Below are 25,500 nucleotides of genomic sequence, written 5' to 3' on the forward strand. Positions count from 1 at the left end.
TATTATTGTCTCAAACCTATCTATCTATCTATCTATTGCCAGACGCCTCAATCCCGTTTGGGGTGGCCACAAACAAACCGCCTCCAAGTCGCCCTGTCCCCCACCATTTCACTACCCTGCTCCCAAATCACACACCCCTCTCTCATATACCTCTCCACCCCATCCCTCCATCTCATCCTCGGCCTCCCCCTCCCTCTTTCCCCCTCCACCTCACTCACATACACTCTCTTCGTCAGTCTTTCACCCTCCATCCTCTCCACATGGCCAAACCACCTCAGTGTGTTCCTCATAACGCTTCCTATCACATCCACATCAACACCACAACGTTCCTTTATATCCTCATTCTTCAGCCTGTCTCTCCATGTGACTCCACAGGCTCCTCTTAAATAACTCATTTCCACTGCTCTCACTCTTGACTTGAGTCCTTCCAACAACGTCCAAGCTTCACTTCCGTACGTTAGAGTTGGTATCACAATACTGTCATGTAGTAACTTTTTCACTTCCATGCTCACTTCCCTGTTTCTTGTCACTGCTTTCAAAGAACCAGCAACCTTCCTTCCCTGCTGTACCCTTTCAAGCACTTCATCCTCCAAACCTCCATCCTTACTCATCACACTACCCAAGCACTTAAACATACTCACATTTTCCAATTCCTCACCATCCAACCTCGCTGTACATTCACTGACTTCACCTCTCTCAAAGACCATCACTTTATTCTTCCATACATTCACTTTCAGCTTCCGTTTCTTACACACTCTCCCAAACTCATCCACCAAGCCTTGCAGCTCTCCTTCGTCTTCACTCAACAACACGGTATCATCTGCAAACAACAGTACAGGGAGTTTCCAAACACTATCCTCTCTCAGCAGGGCCACTCCAACATCCACTACCCTACCTTGTACCTCTTTTATTACCCCATCCATGTACAGATTGAACAACCATGGAGACATGACACATCCCTGTTTCAACCCAACTTTCAAAGAGAAAAATTCACTTAGTTCACCATCCACACGCACTGCAGCCTTCGCACCATCGTACATACTCTTCACAGCATTCAACAACTTCCCATCTACTCCATATATTCTTAACACTTTCCACAATCCTTGTCTATCCACCCTGTCATATGCTTTCTCCAAATCCATGAAAGCCGCATACAACTTCTTTCCCTTCTCTAGAAACTTTTCCACTAAAGATCTAAGAATGAATATCTGATCTACACAACCTCTTCCCTTCCTAAAGCCTCCCTGTTCTTCTCCAACTAATTTCTCTGTTCTTTCTTTAACTCTGTCAATAAGTATCCTACCATACACTTTTCCTATTATACTAAGAAGACAAATACCCCTATGATACCACACACTTCTTTTTCCCCTTTTCCTTTGTATAAGGGAATAATTACACCCGACTTCCAATCCTCCGGGACTCTACCTTCCTCCCAGGCTAATCTGCACATCTTCCACATCCATTCTACTACTATCTCTCCCCCATGCTTCAGCATTTCACCACACACTCCATCAATTCCTGGGGCTTTCCCAGATTTAACTTTCTTCATTGCTTCCACAACTTCTATCCTACTGATTTCTTCCTGTCTTCTCACCTCCCTCCTTCTCCCAGCCATTCCCCAGCCACTTATACTCGCATTACTTCCATCCTCTATGTTCAACAATTCCTTAAAGTGTTCTCTCCATCTGCTCACTTTTTCTCCCTTCTCCACTAGTAATCTACCATTTTTATCTTTCACTCCCCTGCTAACTTCACTTCCACCCTGTCTTACTCTTTTCACCTCTTTCCAGAACATTTTCTTACAGTCCCTCCACTTTACACTCAAATTCCTACCAAATTCCTCATCCACTCTCTTCTTACTCTCTCTTACTAATCTTTTCACCTCTCTCATTCTTTCTACATATAACTTTCTCTTCTGCCTCTCAACTTCTTCCACGACCCTATTTCTCATCCATTCATTGTATGCTTTCTTCTTTTGTGCCACAGCCTGTTTCACCTCTTCAGTCCACCACGCTGTTCCTTGCACCCCCCTCCGTCTTCTCTTCCTTCCGCACACCACATCACATGCTGCACATATTTCTTCTGTAAATATGTTACACACACCTTCTCAAACCATGCATATATAATTACATGAGATATCATATCAAAATGCAGACAAACATTTACATAGGGTGGACACATGTAGCTAATTTTATGCAAGATTTATTGTATTTAATCATGAATTAACCCTTTTTACACTGATAATAGTGTTGGAAAAACCGAATACAACCACTGTTTTCCTATGATTCCAAAAGTTTGTCTGATGTGTGAATGATTTTGCTGCCCATTTCACTGGCGTGCTGTTGACAGTTCTTCAGCAATAATGCGAGTGTGTTGGTTAGGTGGGTGGGTGGGGGGTTCTTTAGCAGGATACTACCTCAACCCATCTCTGAGGTGGGAGTTAATATTGACCACTGTCGTTAAAAAACAGCCGAATCTTTTATTTATTTATTTACTTTTAACCCGTCACGTCCCGACCGATTTCCCACCTCCGATACTCCCCACTCCCGAGCTATTTTGGATTTTTTTTCTTTGGCTAAAACCTCCGCTTTTGTTGAGAAAGGAAAATCACCAAGAAAGGGCTTACCGGGGTCCATAAGTGGTCAGAACAGGTGAGGTACCCCGCATCAGGTATCGTATTGTGTCACTGACGTGTCAGGCTCTCACGTTTTCTATGGTAGGTAATTTTGGGAGAAGCAACAAAGAACACATCTACATTTATTGATTTTGAACTAATAAACAGTCACAACAACAATATAATAGTTTTCAATGATATATATAGGAAAAATAAGCATTGTTCCATCATGCGAGCATAGTGAGTTTGGTCATATTGGTAACACGCTAGTTGCTAAGTTTCTTGTTTCAGTAAACATATCATTTTTTCTACTTGCATAATACTGTTTCAATGACATTTTACCATTTTTGACTTTATGTAAATGTTTTCAGCTGTTTAAAATCATTACGATGATATTTAGCATAACTATTGTGCACATCTGCTTACTCAGTGCACTCGCTATGACTCTTATCTCAACATACATTATTTATTTTTTACTTTCATATTACTGTTTTTATGACATTGTACCATTTTTCAACCAATTTAAATGTTTTCACTCATTTACATTCCTTATGAGGGTATTTAGCGAAATGCTAGCGCATATTCACGTGGCAAACACACTCGCTACCACTCATGTTTCAACTTATACTTTATTTTTTCACTTCCATTATACTTCCCCATTTACATTACACCCGTTTCCACCTTATACTACTATTTACATGTTAACGGGCCTTTATTTATTCCACTGAGCGTCTGAATATCGCATCAATATACCCTCGCTAGGAATGTTTGGACTTAGATTATATTTATTCACTTACATAATAATTTTCCACTAACATTACACCCGTTTCCACTTTATACAACTATTTACATGTTTACGGGCCTTATTTATTCCACTGAGGGCCAGAATATCGCATCTATATACACTTGCCAGGAATGTTTCGACTTAGATTATATTTATTCACTTACATAATAATTTTCAACTTACATTACACCCGTTTCCACTGTTATACTACTATTTACATATTTATGGGCCTTATAATTACACTGAGCGTCTGTATGTCGCTTTTCTTCCTGAGTATGAGCGTCATATCACATTCACACCATATCAGAACTGCATCAAGATGTGATATTCACTGAAACAAGGGTGAATGCAGAGACCCAAGTCACACTCAATGCACTCATAGCGGGTGTCTTCTCTCTGAGTGGTGGGTCTCACACGGGAATTACCACACACATGACACCTGCATTGGGGCCTAGATCTATTTGGCTGGGGAGGTATAGGGGTGGGAAAATGGTGGCCGGATATTCTCAGGGGAGTTTGGGCGGTAGGGGCAGTGCGTGTGCGGTGTTGGGGCCTTTCAACCACATACCTAGCAAAAATCTCACGTGTAAGCTCCCTCACACCCCCTTCAAAGGTTTCCCACACTCCTGTTGTCATGACGTGCAGGCACTGCAGGTGGTGGCAATTGAGGGCAGTTATATCCAGCAGGTGAAAGAAGAGCTTCTTGTACCACTTCATCGTGGTCCTGGCACACTCAACAGTGGATATCATGGAGTCTGACTGGTCCACCAGGCGCATGTTGATGTTATAATCAAGCACACACTCAGGTTTTCAGATGTGGCGCCTTCTCTCGCTGTGGTAATCCACGGACTCTGTAAGGTGCTTCAATGGGCGGTGAACTGTGGACAAAGGCTGACTTCTCTGTTGTGGTTCCACACTGTAGCTAGGATATTGTTAGCCTGGAAGAAGACCACATTTTTTTCTAGTTTCCGCCCCACCTTCACCATGTGACAATAGTTCACCTTGACGGTACCACAGAGTCCTGTGTCATGCAGGTGTAGATAACGAGCGAGAAAAGGGCTAGTGTACCAGTTATCCAGGTAAAGGACGTGACTACGATGAAGGTAGTCTTCGATCTTTGTCTTTACCACTGCTCCAGACAGTCCAATACTCCGATCTTTTATTATATCTGTCTGTGGACCGGTGTACAAGACTATGTCTTGCACATAACCAGTCCTACAGTCACACATAACAAAGATGTTGACCCCAAAACGGTGCCTTTTGCTGGGTATGTACTGCCAAAAGGAAATATTGCCTCTCCACAACACGAGACTCTCGTCTATGACAAGGTCTCTATAGGGATAAAATGAGGAACGGAATGTTTGCCGTAGGTGATCAAAAAAACAACCTAATTCCCCTCATCTTATCAGTGTCATTTGCATTGGCAGGATCATCAGCATCATAAAAGTGGAGGTGGCTTAGAATTTGCTGAAACCAATTACGGCTCATGATCTTGCCAAATATTGGTGTCTGCATGATAGGGTCCCTTGTCCAGCATGTCGGAATTCTGTTTTTACATACAATACCCATGAAAAGTACCAGGGCAAAAAAAAAAAACATTTCTGCCAGGGAGACAGGGTAATCACAAATGATCGAATGTCTGTTCCTTGTGCCCAGTCGTTCACTCTCATGGCACTGGCTGCTAGCAAAACGGTTGGTTTGTTCCACTATCTGCACCAGAAAACCCTCACTGAAGAACAGGTGGAAAAAATCCAACCTGGTGGAACAACGGTGAATCCCTGGAGCCGTGCAGCCAGAGCGCCCCTGCTCAGTGAAGGGGTGAATGATGGGAGAAAAATCATTGCCATCTTCCCAATTCCAAATCACATACCCTGCCCCCATCGTCCCCATCGTCGCCTTCGTCGGGGTGGGGAGGAGATGCTGGTGGGGGAGCACTCCTCTTCCCTCGGCCTTTACCCTTCCCCTTTCCCTTACCCTTACGGCCTTGGGGATCATCAGGGGGCTGTTGGAGGAAGTCCGGGAATATTGGGGAGCAAAAGACATGCTGGGGAGTGGCTCCTCCTCACCTCCCCGCTCCATCACCATATTACGTGATTCACCACGCACCCTCACTGCTCCATGTGATATGCTCTGCCACCTCACACCACCACGGGAGAGCAATGACTCACTCCCACCACTCTCACTTTCAATGCTCGCCGCTACACTTTCCATTTCACTCCCCACTCCCTCCACGCCACTTCCGCCCTCCCCAAACAAAGCATAAGGCCCATACCTGCTAGTATGACGTGCTGTGCCCTCGGGGCTGCGGTGTGTGATAATCTCGCGGCCGTACCACGTGGCAGCACGTCCCACGGCTCCGTCCTCGTCCTCGATTTCGGGCTCCACATCACCTAGGGGCTGCTGAGAGGTGTTTGCATGATGTTTTGGTGAAGGCTGGCCCTCTCTAGCAGCACAATAGGTAGCGCCGCTTCCTCGGGGACGGGACCTCCTCATCACTGCTGCTACTTTCCTCCTCCTCTGGTTGGACATAATCCTTGCCCACCACCTCATCATCAAGGGGCGAATCACTGTCGCCTGTGAAGGCAACCAGGGTAGCTTGAATCTCCTCCTCCGAGAGACCTCTGTGCACCATGTCTGACCTGGGTCACTGCTAACAGGTGAGTGACCGAGCCGAGGGTGAGTGCGGGTCACGTTGGGTCACCGAGTGTCCCCACCTGGTGGCAGGCAGAGGAAGGTCGTGCGACCCTACATACCGAAAATCAAGTGCAAGATTTGAAAATTGTGCAAATTATGAACCTTGCAATTGCACGACGTACCAGTACGTCGATGGGACTGTCAGTTACATAATGTTGCGACGTAATTATATGTCGATGGGACGCCTCAGGTTAAAGGGGGTTCTTATGTTGGATCAAATTTTTTTGGTTCTTGAATACTACAGACATTTGTCCAGACAGTTGATTATCCAAGCTGTATAGGAGATGTATTAGATTTAATTTACAAATATTCTCATTTTCTTCTTGAAATGGCCAAGATTTTGCTAAAAAAGTAGAGGAACTTACTGTACGAGTCTTGGTAGCAACTTTCAACATTTTCATTTCAATATGTGGCAAGAGCTGCAGCATTAGCAAAATGAAATATGACATTTTTTGTGTTTTACCCCCTTAAAAACAATGAAAAAAGAACTTCGATTCGTTTTCAGCTATATTTTTAATCAAAGATTCCCCCAACAGAAGTTCACCTAGCTTTGCCCATTTGAAGACTTGAACCTAATCAAGTCAACAATAATGAAGTTAAATTTAACACTGGTAAAAAAAGGCACGTGTGTGTGTGTGTGTGTGTGTGTGTGTGTGTGTGTGTGTGTGTGTGTGTGTGTTCTTACCTAATTGTATCTTTACAGGCATGAGTCAAGCTCGTACTGTACCGTGTCTTAAACCATATTTGTCGTACATATCCTTAAAATTGTGAATTGTTTTGGCACACACTATTTCAAGTGGTAGTGCATTCCACTGATCAATTGCTCTAACTGAGAAACTAAATTTCCTTACGTCTTTATCACCTCTCTTCTTATGCAGTTTTTTGCAGTGTCCTCTTGCTGATGCTTCCCCATAGGTTAAGTAATCATTTATGTCTATTTTCTCCTTCCCTGATATGCATTTATATAGCATAATCATGTCACCTATTTTCCTTCTCTCCTGTAGTGTTGGTAGATTCAGTTTATTTAGTCTTTCTTTGTAGCTTAGATCCCTTAAGCTTGGTACCCATCTTGTAGCGGCCCTTTGAACTTTTTCAATCTTGTCTATGTGTTTTTTGAGATGAGGACTCCAGACTACTGATGCATACTCCAGGGTTGGTCTGATGAATGATGTTATTATCTTTCTCAGCATGTGTTCATTTATGGATGTGAATGCTATTCTCATATTTGCAAGCAGTGTATACATGTTCCGTACCTTCTCACTGATGTGGTCTGCCGGAGATAGTCTGCTCTTGATAATCACACCTAGGTCCTTCTCTCTTTCTGATGTGTGTATGGTTATACGCCTAATGTATAATCCCAATCAGGTCTTTTTCCACTTTTACCAAACTTGAGTACATGACACTTGTCCACACTGAATTCCATTTGCCATGTATTACTCTATTCATGAAGTTTATTTAATTCTTCTTGTAGCTCTTTACAAGAGTCTATGTTAGTAATTCTCCTCTGGATTTTTGCATCACCAGCAAACATATTTAAATAGCTTTCATATCCAGTGTTATTGTCTATATTATTTATATACACTAAAAAAATTATCGGTGCCAGCACTGAGCCCTGTGGTACCCCATTGGTCACTTCTTTCCATGATGAGTAATTTCCCCTTAGTACTGTTCTCATTTCTCTTCTTATGAGAAAATCTTGCATCCAACAATACAGTTTGCCTCGAATTCCTCCTTGTTGGTACAGTTTCCATAAAGTCTTTGGTGTGGTACTGTGTCAAATTGCTTTCTTGAAATCTAAATAGATACTGTCCACCCATCCTTCTCTTTCCTGTAATGAGTCTGTTACTCAACAGATTAGTAAGACATGATTTTCCTTTTCTGAATCTAAACTGTCTTTCTGTTATCATATTGTGTTCCTCTAAATGATTTATCCAAGCTTTTCTAATGTTTTGCTTACAACACTGGTTAGTGATACTGGTCGGAAGTTGAGTGGATTTTGTCTATTCCCTTTCTTGAATAAGGGAACAATGTTTGCTTTCTTCCAAATATCAGGTAGCTTACCTTGACTCAAGGATTTATTGAAAATTAAAAATAATGGTTTACTTAACTCCTTTGCACATTCACGTAGTACCCAACATGAGATTTCATCAGGACCATTTGCTTTTCCTCTGTCTAATTTACTTAGCTCCTCCTGTATTACTTTTTCTGATGTTTGTATATCTGGTAGTATGTGTGGGCATGCACGTTCCACATAATCCTTCTCAAAATTTTTTTCCTCTGTAAAAACTTATTGGAATTTCTTGTGTGTGTGTGTGTGTGTGTGTGTGTGTGTGTGTGTGTGTGTGTGTGTGTGTGTGTGTCAGCACCCACCTGCAACACTGCTCAGTACCATTGCTATTGGTCACATTCCAGGATGATTCCCTGCAGCAGAACTCCCCCTCGGCTGGCGGGTCTGTCACAATAACCTCAAGTCACGGCAACATCATATAAGTGGCTTTGGGATATCCTAACACCTATTTCTTACCTATTAAGTTCTGAACACTGCACTTACGAGACCCTCTTGTATGTTAATGATGCAAATTATAACGATATTAAAACAATATATGAAATACACATTAGTTTAAGGTGTGATGAGTAAATTAAATTTTTAAGGAAGGGGCCCAGTGTCAGTTTGGAAATGGGACATAATGTTGACTCGTATTCTAAGTGGCTTTAGAGATTTCTTAGCAACTTTTACTCAGAAATTTATTGTGCCTATTACATTGTGACACCTTCACTCCGACGACGTATCATTTTCTTTTCCTGCTACCTCTAACTGATTATATTTTTCTAAGAGACTTCTTAGGGATGAAGGATATAGTTACAGTATCTGACATTTAAATTCCGAAAAATTTCTCAAAAGCTGAACAAAGTTTCTAGGATGCAAATAAAATAAATGCATGTGTAAAAAAAAGTCGTTGGGATGATGCGAACATCTTGTATGACACTGTTACAGTGCTAATATTAATATCAATATCATGCCCGAGAATAATATTAAAAAGTATGCAGCATTAATCACTAGGCAAGGGGTGTTAAGAAGCTTCCACCAAAACCTGGAATATGGGTGTTACTTTCTTGATCCTTTCAACACGATGGTGCAGTTTTCATGTCGTTTACCGCCAAATGATGCTATTCAATTTAGGGAAGACGTCTTGTTGTGAGGAGATAAATGAATGTCACATTTAAGTCTCCTCTTCAAAAAATGTCTCCAGAGCTGAATAAAAGGATATGATATTAGCAGCAACATAAAATACGTCACCGCAGTGAAGTGGTTAACATGCCATCGCTACCATCCTATTGCAGGTCATCGCTTTATTCCCTAATTACCGGTATGTACTCTACCTTGATTCAAATTTACTTTTAAAATGGCTCTGTTCTCCTATTATTACTCCACAATTAATCAAATTTACTTTTTAAAAAGGTTTTCTTCTCTTATTACTCCACACTGCTTCAAATTTGCTTTTAAAATGCCTTTACGAGTATTCTCCTACTCCACACTGCTTCAAACTTACTTTTTAAAATGGTATTATTCTTTTATCTATACTCTGGTTCAAATTTGCTATTACAATAAAGTTTCTGTCTTAAGAAGCCAAGATTTACAACAGCTGTATAATTTGTTGTTACTGATTATTATTAGGATCTATTGCGGCTGTTTGCGTGTAACATTTCTACCTGTAAAATCCATCTGTATCTATTCATTATATTTATTTTCTGTTGTATAATTGCAGAAAGACTATCACTCCGTTACTAGATGAACAGTTATACAACTCGTAGACAACATCCTGAGAAATGTGTTTGGTTCTGAAAATGGCATTATTGGGTTTTGTAGGGCATTGATTACTGTCCCAGTGTTTATTGTAATGAAGTGTATCGATATTTTCGTCCACAGATTTGTATCAACAATGCGATGTTTGCAAAGAAACAGTGTTTGGCGATGAATATCCTATCAGTGAAGGTGGCATGGAGTGGGCATGGAAAGGACCAAACTGTGGAAGAAAGAATAAAATGGCTTTCATCCTGGCTGACAAAACACATACAGTATAGTAAGTAATAATCATTGCACAGAACAGAGGAACTTTATGGAATGGCAATAGAATGGTGAGGAGTAAAATTACACTATTTTTCAAAGAAAAGAGTGACGGGCTACTAAGAATGAAGAACCACAGATTTTAGAAATGAGAGAGCAGATAACAGAGTCTACTTTACCAGTTCACACAGATTACTGTTACCAAACATGAATCCCGAGAACTTCAGGATGGAGTTGGCCTTGTTGTGTAGTCTGCCATCCTCGCTTCACAAGAAGGGAAAGAAACCAAGGAACGTTTGTATTACCAAGCAGTGAGCCGTCTAATTATATCACAGTGCCACGACATTAAGGTATCCCTCTCCATCACCTCTCATACAGTGGATGAAGCAGATAACACACATGAACAGAACGGCAGACGATGCACCAGTGCAAGGATTATCTGAATAGAAGCAAAACTGTACGTGAATCACAGGTAACTTGGGACCGGTACATTTTGTGAGTCATCTCCTTGCTGTGGACACAATTGGGACAAGCGTGTGTAAACCAAAGCTGCTGACTGTTATTCAGAGAGTAAGAAAAACATGTATGTCGCCATGGCCGAGAAGGTAACCTTGGTTTTGTGCAAAGCACGTTCAGATGGCTCACACCATTGAAACAATAATCATCAAGATTCACTCAAGGTGCAGCCCCACCCAGCAACATACGCCGTTTCTGATTAGGGTTCTTAGGGCTTTGACGCCGAGCTAGGGAGATGGGATAGGATACCGTACAGTGATCAGAGAAGCCAACTAAACAAAATAGGTTAACGTGGGAAACATAATAATCTCTCTCTCTCTCTCTCTCTCTAAATAGATAGATAGATAGATAGATAGATAGTATATATATATATATATATATATATATATATGAGCCTCTGTGGTACATTGGTAGAGTGTGCGTTTCGTACACGGGTGGGCCAGGGTTCGCTCCCCGCCAGGGTAATAAACTTTGGGAGTGTTCACCCGGCCACGTACTGCATTGGCGGACACAAGGGGTGCTGTGGTTGAACCAGTGTCGCATACTATAAAGTATGCTTGCACCCAGTCGGCTTGCGCGGGCCGATTACACACACATCCAAAGCCACTCCAACACTACAGTAACACTTACAAGCACTTCTCACCCTACATACAATCTCTATCAGACAGCCTAAGCCATTTGGTAGGGATACATTGGCTGTATCGTCCCGACTTCGGTCGGGATAGGCCGATCCTGCAGTGGATACTCAAACGGCTGATGATGATATATATATATATATATATATATATATATATATATATATATATATATATATATATATCTATCTATCTATCTATATAAAAGAGCCGAGTAGTTTGTTTGTTTGTTTGTCCTTCAATCATGCCCAAACTGTGGGTCATAGTCCCGCCATACCCATATATAGTATATTCTGAATCAGGGTGACCCAAAGATGGTTTTAAGGGGGTCAAATTTCAGATCTAGGTCATTTGAGGTCACCGGTAGAATGTTAGCCTTTTTGGCCCGGGCAACACCGGGTATCCTTGCAGCCCCCTTTTTTTGCATGGAGACTCATTTGACCTCCAGTTCGGACATAGGCTATGTAAGACTGACCTCCGAGGTCATTTGAGGTCACCGGTAATACAAGCTTGAACGACTGGACCCAGCAGCCCAATTTTTGGCATGGAGACTCATATGACCTTCGGTTCGAACATACAGTAGGCTATGTGAGGTTCACCTCCAAGGTCATTTGAGATCACCGGTCGGAGGTTATTTTAGGTCACCGGTAATAGTCAACAAGTGCGCACAAATACAGTACTATGCTTTAGTCTGCGAAAGCTGAAATAGAAAGTTCCCGGACCTCTTATAACCCCTCTTCAAAAGCATAAGAGGTACATGGTCCTTCTGGAGTAGAAAGAAAGATTGAACTAGAACAATATGTAGGATTAGAGTGTTCGCCATTTTGGCCCGGGCAACGCCGAGTATCCTTGCTAGTAAGACTGGATTAGTTGATGACGGGTTGGCTCACTTTGAAGGTGCTGTTGATGCTGCAGTAGCCCAGCAACGATAGAAAAGCAGAACACTTGTTGAATAGGAGGATCAGAAATCGGAGAGGAAAGCTAAATGTGATAGTGAACACTGGCATCCAGCAGGATGGGGATTCCACAGACAGGAAGAGTTGCATTTTTTTATCTTTTCTATTTCTTTTCTCCAGAAGATTAGTCAGTCATAAAATTTCTAATAACCAGAAGAGCAAGGAGAAGACTACACATTAGTGATCAGTCTGAGTAAATGCACAAAAACCTGTGCTGTATGTAGTGTTCTCTCTCTCTCTCTCTCTCTCTCTCTCTCTCTCTCTCTCTCTCTCTCTCTTTTACACTTACCAGTTAATTGTCCGAGAACCTCTGTAAAAAGAACAAAACATATATTTTAATAACAGAGACAGGAACAACAACAAAACAATGATAATAATGATGAAGATGATGATGATAAAAATCAATAGTCAAGAGAACATTTGCAGTATGAGTAATCAGCTGAAGAAGAAATAACAAAAATATTAAACATTAGCAATATGAGTAAATATAAAAAAAAAACACCTTATGTATATTAGTACAAGTATTACTACAACAGCAGCAACAACTACTGCTAGTACTGCTACCATTATTATTACTACTACTACTACTGAACTGTATAATAATAATAATATTAATAATAATGTTAAAAATAATAATCTATCTAGAGCCCGACGCCCTAATCCCGCAATGGGTGGCCGCAGACAAAACGCTTCCAAGTCACTCTGTCACCCACCATTTGACTGCCCTCCCCCCAACTCACTCCCCCCTCCCTCATATACCTCTCAACTCCATCCCTCCACCTCATCCTCGGTCTCCCCCTCCCTCTCCCTCCCTCCATTTCACCTACATACACCCTCTTAGTCTTTCATTCACCATTCTCTCCACATATCCAAACCACATCAGTGTATTTCTCCTTATTTTCTCAGTCACATCCACATCCACCAACAACGTTCTTCCACTTCTTCATTCGTCAACCTGTCGAATATATAATAATTAATAATAGTTATAACTCTTGACCATTTCCTCCATCTGTCTGAAATATCTCCAATCTATTCCCTCTTTCTTACTTTTTCGATTCTCTTTTACATGTAATTATTTTTCCCTACCTGTAAATTTTGATCAGTTAATCGTCAGTTATTTCCCTTTTGTTCTCCCTCTTCTTTTCCAGTCTTTCTCTCTCCCTTCTTCCTCCATGTCCTTCATTTTCCTCCTTCTTCCTTCGCCTCAGTCTTCCTTCCCCCATACTTTCCTCCATCCTTTCAATGCGTTCCTTTTTCCTCCACCACTTCTCCACTTCCTTTCCTCCACCTTCTCCAATACTCTCGTCTTTTCCTTTCCATTTTTATTAATTCATGTCCTTCCTCCTCGTTTCCTCCTCCACTCTCTCTCGCCGTCCTTCTCCATCCCCCTTAATCTCTCTCTCTCTCTCTCTCTCTCTCTCTCTCTCTCTCTCTCTCTCTCTCTCTCTCTCACCTGCAGCCAGTACCAGCAGCAGCACACTAAGGCCCAGCACTGCCTTTCCACACATCATGGCTGCCGTGGCTTCCTCTGATCTGAAATACGATTATTAGGTGTTAATGGGATTATAAGAAAAAAAAAAAAAAAGCCTTAACACATGACGTATTTATCATATTTTAGTTTTGGTATCTGCAAACGATTTTCTTCGCCTCAGGAAAGATTTCTTGTGTGTGAATGGTTACTGAAGGCTGTATTTAATTCCCGCAGTGCAGAAAGTCTCTCCCAAACTGAATTCGGTACCCTCGTTGTAGGAAGAATAGAAAAGAAAATGTCATCGGGCGGAAGGCGATAAAATGATCTTCATATCGCACTGTATCGTTTATAATGGGTCCAACATGTTTGGAGGCGTCGGCCTCGGCCATCTGATGGCCGTTCTCCACGCTCTTCTGTCTCTGGCAGCCTCCCTATTCAGCCCCATATTCCTGAGGTCACACTCCATGAGCTCGTCTCAGGTCTTTCTCTGTCTGCCTCCCGCAACCCCACACCCTATGTTCACAGTTCTCACCTTCTGCACCCAGTTGTCATCCTCGATCTTCTCCAGATACCCAAACCATCTAAATCTTCGTTTTTTTTCTTTTTATTGTGTATTTATTAATCTATTTACTTATTTCCTGCAGTTACCTTCTCTGATCTGAAATAACAGTGCCAGTTGTTAGCTAGAATAAAAATGAAGGATTTATAGTTATCAGGCAAAATTGTCATCGTGAGTGAATGTCATTTTGTAGCTGATTTTTGTAATTACCAGATACTTTGTCGCTTACAGCTTTGGAGGGTCCCATTGTACTGAAGGGACTAATAAGGCTACAGTTAACCCCACCAGCTACACAGTTCAGTCATTACCTTTAATAAGCACAAAGGAACTACACGTAGGTGCTGGAGCTTCAGAGCTCCTCCGTTAATGCACTTGGTGTGGCGTGGTGTGGTGTGGCAGTGTGGTATAGTAATCTGTGTGGTGTGGTGTGACTGGGTGGTATAGTGATTTGTGTGGTGTGGTGTGACAGTGATTTGTGTGGTGTGGTGTGGCAGGGTGGTATAGTGATTTGTGTGGTGTGATGTGGCAGGGTGGTATAGTGATTTGTGTGGTGTGGTGTGACAGGGATTTGTGTGGTGTGGTGTGACAGGGATTTGTGTGGTGTGGTGTGACAGGGTGGTATAGTGATTTGTGTGGTGTGGTGTGACAGGGATTTGTGTGGTGTGGTGTGACAGGGTGGTATAGTGATTTGTGTGGTGTGGTGTGACAGGGATTTGTGTGATGTGGTGTGGCAGGTAGTGTTTTGTGTGGTGTGGTGTGACAGGGTGGTTTAGTGCCTTGTGTGGTGTGATGTGACAGGGAGGTATAGTGATTTGTGTGGTGTGGTATGGCGGGGTGGTATGGTGATTTGTGTTGTGTGGTGACAGGGTGGTATAGTGATTCTTGTGGTGTGGTGACAGGGTTGTATTGAGATTAGTCTGGTGTGGTGTGACAGGGACGGTATTGTAATTTGTTGTTTTGTGATATGGTTCCTATGCAGCAGTTGTTTACGTCAACCGGAGTGAAGCAATGCGACCGTGAAAAATGTTAGTAAGGGACTGACAGACAGTCGTTGCTAGAGATGCTGCCACATAAAACAATCGTCTGGAACTACGAGGACAGACTACGATCATTTCACATCGGGAACATTTATTACTGGTGTGGTTTTTTCTGATGTTAATTAATTCCTCCGGTGTTCGCTTGATTAATGCAATATTGTTCGTGCTGTCCCAAAATTACCATTATAACACTTTTGAGCATTATTACCATTATTATTATTATTATTATTATTATTATTATTATTATCATCATCATCATCATCACCACCAGCCTCTTCCTCCTCCTCTTTCTCCTCCTCCTCATCATTATCATCATCACTATTATCATCATCATCACTACACTGCATTGCCTTTCTTAGGTGAATAAAATCCCTGGCGTTAGGCGGAATAGAACACAAGAGAGTTATCAGGCAAAATTGTCGCGTAAAAGGTCACCAGGTGTGTGGGTTAAAGCTTCGGATGCGATGAGTCTCTTTATGAATGCTGCTGCTGTATATTGAATTACATAGATTTATAGACCAACATTTTGTTTATTACGACAGAACAGGAATAGACATAAAGATCTCTAACTAACAGAAGGAGGAGGAGGAGGAGGAGGACGAAGGAGCAGGCGGAGGAGGAGGAGGAGGAGGAGGAGGAGGACGAAGGAGCAGGCGGAGGAGGAGGAGGAGGAGGAGGAGGAGGAGGAGGAGGAGGAGGAGGAGGAAGAAGAAGAAGAAGAAGAAGAAGAAGAAAGAAAAAGAAAAAAGAAAAGGAAAGAGAAGAATAAGAGAAAGAAGAAGAAGAAGAAGAATAGCAACAACAACAACAACATAAACAACAAAAGCAATAACAACATCAACATCATCAACATCACCAACCACATCAACATCAACAACAATATCAACAACTACATTAACAACATAATCATTAAGAACAACAATTACAACAGGGCTATTCAATTACTCTCAGAAGTAGGGCCGAATTATGAAACTGAGATTAACAAAAGGGTCATACGAGTTCATTATTTTACCGGTGTATTTTCCCTATATCTAAAAGCTTATACACAGAAAGAAAAGAGAAATTCATATATAATTGCACTGACGTTTTCTGGTAAATGCATAAATAGAAAGAAGAACGCAAAACTTTGTTTTATGCTTGTTTATTTGTTCATTTTCATTCTTCTGAGTCGGTCAAAGGACCAAACAAAAACGACTCAAGGGCCGGATTTGGCCCGCGGGCCACCACTTGAATAGCCCTGAACTTGACCAACAAGGAGTGGCACCTTGTACTGAAGGGGTAATGCTGTAGTAAAGGTAACTATGTTTATCTACAATATGTCTCAAAAACATAATGGATAATTTCAATGATATTTTGTGGATGTGGGTCATGGACCATGAATAAGTTTAATTTTGTTGGTGATGTGAGTTGTCCGGTATAGACGTTCTGAGAGCTGTTTGCATGTTGTAGTCTGTCTCCAGATGATATTATTCAGTACTGAACACATAAATCAGGTTCTAATAAACATTATTGTCCGAACGGTGAAAATGCATTAAATACATACATACTGTACATAATTTGCATGCACTCGAAATACAGCCTGGCTTGCATATGACAATATATGTTCTTTCAGGTAGTGGACCAACATCAACAGAATATATATATATATATATATATATATATATATATATATATATATATATATATATATATATATATATATATATAATTATCAGCCGTTTGAGTACCACTGCTAGAACCGGCCTATCCCGACCGAAGTCGGGACGATACAGCCACTGTATCTCTACCAAGTGGCTTAGGCTGTCTGGTACAGAGTGTATATAGGGTGAGAAGTGCCTGTAAGTGTAATTGTAGTGTTGGAGTGGCTTTGGAAGTGTAATCGGCCCGCGCAAGCCGACTGGGTGCAAGCATGCTTTATAGTAAGCGACACTGGTTCAACCACAGCACCCCTTGTGTCCGCCAATGCAGTACGTGGCCGGGTGAACACTCCCAAAGTTTATTACCCTGGCGGGGTGCGAACCCTGGTTCACGCGTGTACGAAACGCACACTCAACCACTGTTCCACAGAGGCTCCATATATATATATATATATATATATATATATATATATATATATATATATATATATATATATATATATATATATATATATATATATATATATATATATATATATATATATATATATATATATATATATATATATATAGTATATGTGTGTGTGTGTGTGTGTGTGTGTGTGTGTGTGTGTGTAGATACATAGATAGATATAAATAGATAGATAGATATAGATATACCGTAGATACAGTATATATACATAACATTTCTACGCTCATGACTGGGAGTCGAACCCTGGACCTCTTAGACAGAAGTCAGGCACTGATACCACTCGACCGCGGCGTGATGAAAAGCTGTGAACACCCGATTTCTTTGACGAACCTATATATCCAGTCCTACATTGTCCCATTAGGAGCGTAGGGGTCCGGCGTTAGGCTGTTTAGTATTGACATCTAAGGCAAAGGTGACCGGCCACGTTGCCCCGGAGTGACATCATGTAAGGATCAAACCCCAACCAAACTAGATAAACAGGTGTAACTGGTTGTATGGTAACGACCCAGCGTAATAAATGTTGGCACTTTGCAATGCCAATAAAAATAGTCTCATTAAACTTGCAGTACATCGAGTGAGGGATGGTGGGAACCTCACCAACTATATTTTGCATCAAAATTTTCAAAAAATCAGTATTCAGTTTAAGTATTATTAACCGTATGTCTATATCTATTTCCATTATGGTGTGCGCGGAGTCTTTTGCCTTGTTTCTAAATGCGTTGCAAAATATATATATATATATATATATATATATATATATATATATATATATATATATATATATATATATATATATATATATATATATATATACATAGAGAGAGAGAGAGAGAGAGAGAGAGAGAGAGATGGTAAAGCATGAGAAAGTTATCTTTTGAATACTTGGCGTTTACAAAAGGGTCCCATCTTGTATTTGTGTAGGATAGCAGTGTCACTTCAATACAGTTATTATCTGGCAAGTTGAGTCTATTGCCAGTAGCACAGGAACGTTAGTGTCATAAATAGTGTTGAAGAGCTTTGCACAGTCATGATAACACGGCTCTCAGTCACCCTTATAATACTACAAATCGTGAGTCTGATCTAAAAACATCAGCCAGTATTGAGGTGATCTTCCTAAGCAAGATACCAAAGTGACATAGAACACCAAGTGCAGATAAAGGACCCGTTTTATTCAACCTTTGGCCAAACAGGCATCCTTAGGAAAGATTTTTTTTTTTTTTTTTTTTTTTTTTTTGTGCTATCAACCAATCGCCCAGGGCCAAGATCATTAAGCAAAATGTTTACTTTTTTATTTTTCCTTTTCATTGTTTTTAGGTCAACTATATCATTACTTCTTTTACGTATATATAACATTTTGTATATTAAAATATGTGAAGAAAAAGACTAGCTACAAAAACGTGTTCAGGAGCACAAAATAAACGAATGCTAAGACCCAAACATCGATAAACCTAACTAACAAACTGGTGCTACAGTCTACTCTGTTGCAATCATATATGGAATCATATATGCAAAACAAAGTGCCTAGAGTCTACCTGTATTGAGAAGCTTATAATTTTAACCAAATCAAAGATTTTTATGTCAGCAATGCCATTGGCATTTATGTTAACTAGGGGATAGTCAACCTAGGCTAGTTACATGATTTCATAAGCATTTCATATTGTTTTCGACATTAGTGCCATGAGCCTTGGCTATTTCAGTCATTTGCTGCTGCTACCAATATGTGGCATTTCTGAAGAAGCCTGCTTGGCGAAACATTGAATAAAACAGATCCCTTCTCTGCACTTGGTGCTTTTCGTCATACTGTCACAGCCAATGCTGGGTATACTGTCGAACCAAACTGATGATTGATGTTCCACTTCAATGATCTGATGGCTTTGTCTCAGCCAGACTAACAGAGAACGGTCATCCGCGTGAAGATTGGCATAACTGTAAACAAGAACGGAGCCAAGGCAAAGCAAACCCTTCCCTGGCAGTCATTTTAGTGTTGACGTCTAAACACAACAGGATATCTAATCAAAGATGTCACATATCAGATTCGGGGTAAATCTGGTGAAAATTAACGATTTTATGCCCATCTGAATTTTGAGGCCTGACCCACCTGACATTGACCGCCCTACCGTAAAACGGGGGATGTCCCCTCTGATGTAATGAAGCGTGTTATAGGATGCAGATTTGAAAGATGCACCTTTAGGTTTTGGTTTCATGTTGATATGACGAATTTAAAAGGAGATATGGCGAAAAAAAACGATTTTTTTTTTTTTTTTTTTACATTTTCGGGGCCTACAGCCTGGGCCTTGGCCCAGTTTCACCCAAAATTTAATTAGGTGATCCGAAGGTCATAGTCCATCATCCCTGTAATTTTAGTTAAAATCGCACCAGTGGTTTTCGTGTAAAGTTGTTAACAGACGGACAGGCAGACAGACAAACAAACAAAACGAGTGAAAACAATATCAGTCCCCGAGCCCCTCCTGGGAGGGGACGGGTAATAACTTACAGAAACTCTGACTAAAATGAATAGTGGGTTTACGGCACACCCTGGATAAGGAAAGATTCTGATTTTTGAGAACGCCGTGTGGCATGGAATACGTGTTGCATGCTGTCCGAGGTGCTTATGCTGGCCAAAGCTGTGGCAGTAGTGAAAAGTGACATGTCTGACAATCTGTACAACGTTTTGGTTCATTTCGGTCTGAGTGTCAAAACAGGCTGCGTCAGACAAACTAGTGACCACAGCCACTATGATCTTGGGATGCCCAGACATACAAACACAAAGTGAGAATGAAGCATAGTCTGCTTAGGTTACTGTTGCACAACAAATAATTTACAACAGTGTGAAACATCCGTGAAGGTCATGCATAACACAACAGGTAGGTTGATACGAGAGAAAGATAATCGCCTTGCAATTGTTCATCTCTTGTTATCCACACACCCATTTAAAGTAAAATACTCATTCAGGTCATCCATTCATACGATTTGTGCACTGGAATCAAACGACTTTTAACACTATCCACAGAAATGGTCAGCAGAGTGAGCAATTCTATCATGATCAACAGGTGCAATCCTTCAAGTTCTGAATCCCATCTAACCTGAATACAATTGTCAGAACGCAAGAGTATAATAATAATAATAATAATAATAATAATAATAATAACCCTATAAATGGTTGAAAGAGCGTGACTTGAATGGGGAAGGTTTGGAGTCAGCGGATCCAGTGTTTATCCCTTGGCCTTTGATAGATGTTGCTACTGTGAGCATGGAGATGGGAAGGATGCAGTTGAGGAAAGTGGCGGGTGTGTCTGGGTTGACTGCGAAAATGCTGAAGGCTTCCGGAGATAAAGGATAAGGTTTAGTTATTTATTTAATACATTCAGTTACATGTATGTGTGTTGTTCCTGATAACTGGCTGAAGAGTGTGATTACAAATGTGTATTAGGGGAAGGGTGATGCCCTGGAAAGAGAAAATTATTGAGGTATAAATCTTTTGGACTAGGTAATGAAAGTAATAGAGAGAGTCCTGGAAGGTATGGTAAGGGAAAGAGTGAATACTGATGAGGTGCAATTTGGGTTTATGCCGGGTAAAGCGAGCACTGATGCAATATTCATTATTTACGAGGATCAGGAATAAAAGAGAATAAGAATATTGAGGTGAACTTTGTTTATGCTGATCTGGAGAAGGCCGTTAGAGTTCCTAGGGAGATGGTGAAGTGCACAGTGAGAAAGCTTGGGATCCAGGAGAGGCTGATTAGGATGCTTATGGCAATGTACTAGGGTGCCACCGTGGTAAGAGTGAACGGAGGTTTGAGTGATGAGTTTTCCGTGGATGTTGGCGTGCTTCAGGGGTCAGTCTTGAGCCGTTTATTACATATCATGGTGCTTGAAGCTGTCTCCAATGACTTCAGAACAGGACTGTATATGGGAGATGTTGTATGCTGATGACTTAATTTTGATTGCAGGGAACGAGAGGAAGGCGGAGGAAAGATTTAGGGAATGGCGATATGGGATGTGGTACATGGGTTTGAGAGTAAACATGGATAGAACAAAAGTGATGGAGGGTGGTCATGTGCAGTGTGACACACGGGTGGGGGAAATACCTCCATCTTGTGCAGTGATTGTGATAAATGGTTGCATAAGTGATGTTGTAGTAACAGGGGTAGGCTGCGAAATATTGATGATTTCGTGTGTGCCATGTGTCAAGGAGAACATGTACATTTTGTCAAGTGTGAAAGCATTGATCATACCGGAAAGGATCTTTAGCGTGAGGGGTATTTTTTTTTTTTTTTTTTTATGGGGGAGGGGGCATGTTATGTGCTGAAGACTGGGCTAGGGTAAGGAGTGGTTGGGGAAGTTCAAGGAATTGTTGCCTCTCCTAGCACTGAGAGAGCTCTCCCTCCGTGCTAAGGGGTCCTTGTATGCAACATATCTTAGAAGTGTATTGGGACCAGGGCAGTAAAGAAAGAGGATAATAATTAGATGAATGTGTAAGTTCTAACCCTTTCAGGCCCTCATTCGTTGAATGAGGGCCTGAAAGGGTTAGAACTGCAACTGAAGAGTTGAGAGGAAGGGTGGGATTTGAATGTCTGTTGTGATGAGGAGGAGAGGACTGAAAGGATCTGTTCATGTTGAGGGGATGGATGATGACAACTGGATGCGCAAGGTGAGGGGTGTGAAAGTCGAGGGTAGGGTTGGGAGGGGCAGACCAAAAAAAGACTCTGAGCGAGGCTTATAGGGAGTGACGTTAGGGACAGCGGACTAAATAGGATAGTTTCCAGAGATTGAGCGATGTGGAGAGCTGCCAATAGGTGAGAAAGACTGATTCATGCAAGCATGTTTGAGCCTTTATGAGCGAAACGAGAGACTATTACGTAGTTTGTATGGTATGATTTACCTCAACTTTTCCAGAGTTCCGACGAGGAGGTATGCAGGCCAAGGTAGGATGAGGATAAACTGGAGCTCCACCCGGTGCTTTCCTGCCTTATATAAAGCACGTATTTACATATTTTACTGCCTAGTGTGTGTTGTCTGGGGACAACAATAGGCGTTTGTTGTTATAGGTAATGACGTCCGAGCGGGACGCCAGGGAGACAGATCACAATATGGCGAATTCCATGAGTTACAGAGGCCTGTTACTACTGTATGAATGGACAAACACCTACTACAATGATAGACAGCCTTGTGTATAAGGTAAGTGCGTCTCATATAAGGATACAATGTACATTGCAGCTGACAGATTGTGACAGTGTTGTTTGTGATATTCAGTGAAATGAATCCTTCCATGCTAGTAAACCTAAGTAAAATAATAAATCCTCTCATTATAAGCACTAATATCAAGAGAATATTTATTGGAAAGTAAGAATGAGATTGGTAAAAAGTAAAAAAAAAAATCGAAACCATAGGTGTCCATTCTTCTCCTACATGAAGTACACATAACAGTATTGTAGGGGTCGTCTTCTCGTGGGTTTTGGAGGCTCCCTAGCGAGTCCTTCATAGTTTATTTGTCTTTAGTATTACACCTCAGAATTATCAATGTTATATCTCTTTATCAGCGATATTCAAGAAAATATTGACGTGCCACATACAGTTACCCGACACTCCTATTCCTTCATGTACGAACCAGGTCACCTCTGGAACTGTCTTCATGTGTCTGTATTTCCTTCTGCCTATTACCTCCAGTCTTTCAAAAGCAATGTGTCCAGGCATCTCGAGATGAAGGGATACGGAATTTACTTCTCTGTTATTTTCTTTCCTTGAAGGGAACAGTCTTGCGCAATTCTAGCCTTTTATTCTATCTTCCATGCATAAAAAGTAGCTGGTTAGGAGGAGGCGCAGGGTGCATCCGAAACTAATGGGAATACAGGCCTGGGTGTTGTCAGCAGTACTGCCAGGGTGGCGCTGGACGCACACACCACTCAATGCACTCTCGTTCCACACCCTGGAAACATCTGAGTTCAATCGCTGTCAGACTCTTGGACAAAATTAGTTTTCCTTATGTCCCTGTTTCCCGGCGGCAGGGCTGGGGACTGTATTAACATTTGATTGTTACGTGTCGTATTACATAGTAAACCTGTGTCTTTGTAAATGTAAGTAGTTATTTTGCCGATCCATTCCATATAATAGCTACTATAATCTTGACTAGAAGACGTCCCGTTACATCCTATCAGAGGAACAGCAGGCTAATGTAAAAAAAAAAAAAAAAAAAAAAAGGAATATATTGCACTTCTAACCTGACAAAGAACGCAGCTCAGTTGACAGCTAAGTGCAGTCAGACTGAAGGGAGGATTCAACAAGCAACCATAGCTAATGTACCATAGCTAATGTTACATGAAATTCATACAGCCATGCCTTAGTATTAAGGTTGTGGTGGTGGCATAGTTCCGTCAGATGAAAACAAATCCAGTTCACGGTACCTGCACAATATCATGTTACGTATATGCCATATTTCATGGTGGGGCGTGGTAGCGTGTCCAGGGCTGTACCGGATTCCACTGTGGGGTTATCGTCAATACAAAGTGTACTTTTTCTGCAGTGTCCTACTCGTTGCAGAGAAAACAGATAAACATATAAATGAATCATTATGTGAATAAATAAGTTAATAAATTGTGCATGTAAACTGTTTAACATGGTGGGATGCATTTTTTCTATCAATTAAGAATATATCAGAAGTTACTAATTCATATAGAATATATCGCCATCATCATCTTCATCTGACATTGCAAGTCCACTGCTGAACAAAGGCCTCTTCAAACCTTCTCCATGAATTCCTTAACTGAGCCAACCGCAGCCAGGCTTTGCCTGCAAACTTCTCTCTCTCGTCTGTCAACCTCCTCTCTGGCAATTTTCTGCTACGCTTGCAGTCCCTTGAAGTCCAGTCATTCTGGCTCTTGCTCCATCGGTTTTACCTTATTTTTACCGCATGATCTACCAACTTCTACCTCTGTTCGTTTATAACTTCTATGATGTCGTTGACTTTAGTCTGCTCTCTCACCCAAGTTGATTTCCTCCTGTCTCTCAAAGATATTCCCAACTTTGACCATTCCATTACTCTTTGAGAACTGATTACGAGTAATTTGTTTTCCATCGATTTGGTCAGTTTCCAAGTCTCACAACCGTACGTCATGGATGAGATTATACATTTGTTATATAAGTAACGTTTCATACAGACTGGCAAGCTACTTTTCACTACGCTCCATCATAATATGGTAGATGTCACATATATACAATGTTTTTATTTCTTCATCTGTGCTTTGAGAAGTGGGTGCATATACTTGGATTACTTTCAGAGTGTGTCATTTGCATAGTCTGATTACAGTCCATGGTACTTAGACATTGCTGAATTTAACAATGTTTTCTGCAAGATTTCAGTTAATTAGAAATCCTTTACCACTGACTCTTTCATCCTGCCACCCTCTGTAGTGAAATATGTGGCTGCTATCTTGGAACTGAAATAAATTTTTCTTCTCTATGGATGTCACTCAGACCTACAATATCCCAACTTATGTTCTTTAAGTCAGTCATTAAGGTATTAAGTTTGTAATCTGCGAGACTTTTTACATTGTACGTGTAGATTTTCATGGATCTTAGTTTATTTTATGTCCTGGTCTCTGATATGGCGAGACAGTGCCTACTCACCTTCGGTGGCACACTGCCTATAAACACAGCAGGCAGTGTGGTTGGAGATTTAGCATACGATGGTCCAACAGGAATGCCCGTATATTCATTACCAGTTGAATTCATGATTGCTTTGGGGGATTGTGGTAATAATCTCATTTCCATGCCAGATAGTCTCTGGTGAGATGTAATTTATGTGCCACTTATTCAGTATATTCGGTGGAACCCTATGTATCGATTTCCAGTCCCCATGGTTCGAGCCGCTTTAGACAGAATCTAGTGTATCTGCATGTTCTTCCCATATCCTCCACCCGGGGACTCTTCGGGTAGCAGTGCAATCCGGCCCCTGGACTATATATATATATATATATATATATATATATATATATATATATATATATATATATACGGTATACAAAGTTTGATACAATTTCGAGTATTATGAAATACAAAGGAT

The 25,500-nt window shown here is 41.1% G+C and overlaps 1 protein-coding gene across 1 annotated transcript in view; it reads right to left on the bottom strand.

Annotated features, from left to right (window-relative positions):
• Window positions 1–25,169, bottom strand: part of LOC145406382 (uncharacterized) — a 34,391-nt gene extending 9,222 nt beyond the window's left edge. The window contains exons 1-5 of the mRNA XM_080277550.1: window positions 25,065–25,169; window positions 22,324–22,409; window positions 13,719–13,798; window positions 12,555–12,575; window positions 8,463–8,544 (exon numbers count right to left, since the gene is read on the bottom strand). Of these exons, the coding sequence (XP_080133676.1) occupies window positions 8,463–8,544; window positions 12,555–12,575; window positions 13,719–13,798; window positions 22,324–22,409; window positions 25,065–25,169 (374 nt within the window). The remainder of the gene's footprint in view (window positions 1–8,462; window positions 8,545–12,554; window positions 12,576–13,718; window positions 13,799–22,323; window positions 22,410–25,064) is intronic.
• Between the last annotated feature and the right edge of the window lie 331 nt (window positions 25,170–25,500).

This window comes from Coenobita brevimanus, chromosome 8, assembly GCF_032717465.1.
Source record: "Coenobita brevimanus isolate Jiangsu-jjx chromosome 8, ASM3271746v2, whole genome shotgun sequence".
NCBI lineage: Eukaryota > Metazoa > Arthropoda > Malacostraca > Decapoda > Coenobitidae > Coenobita > Coenobita brevimanus.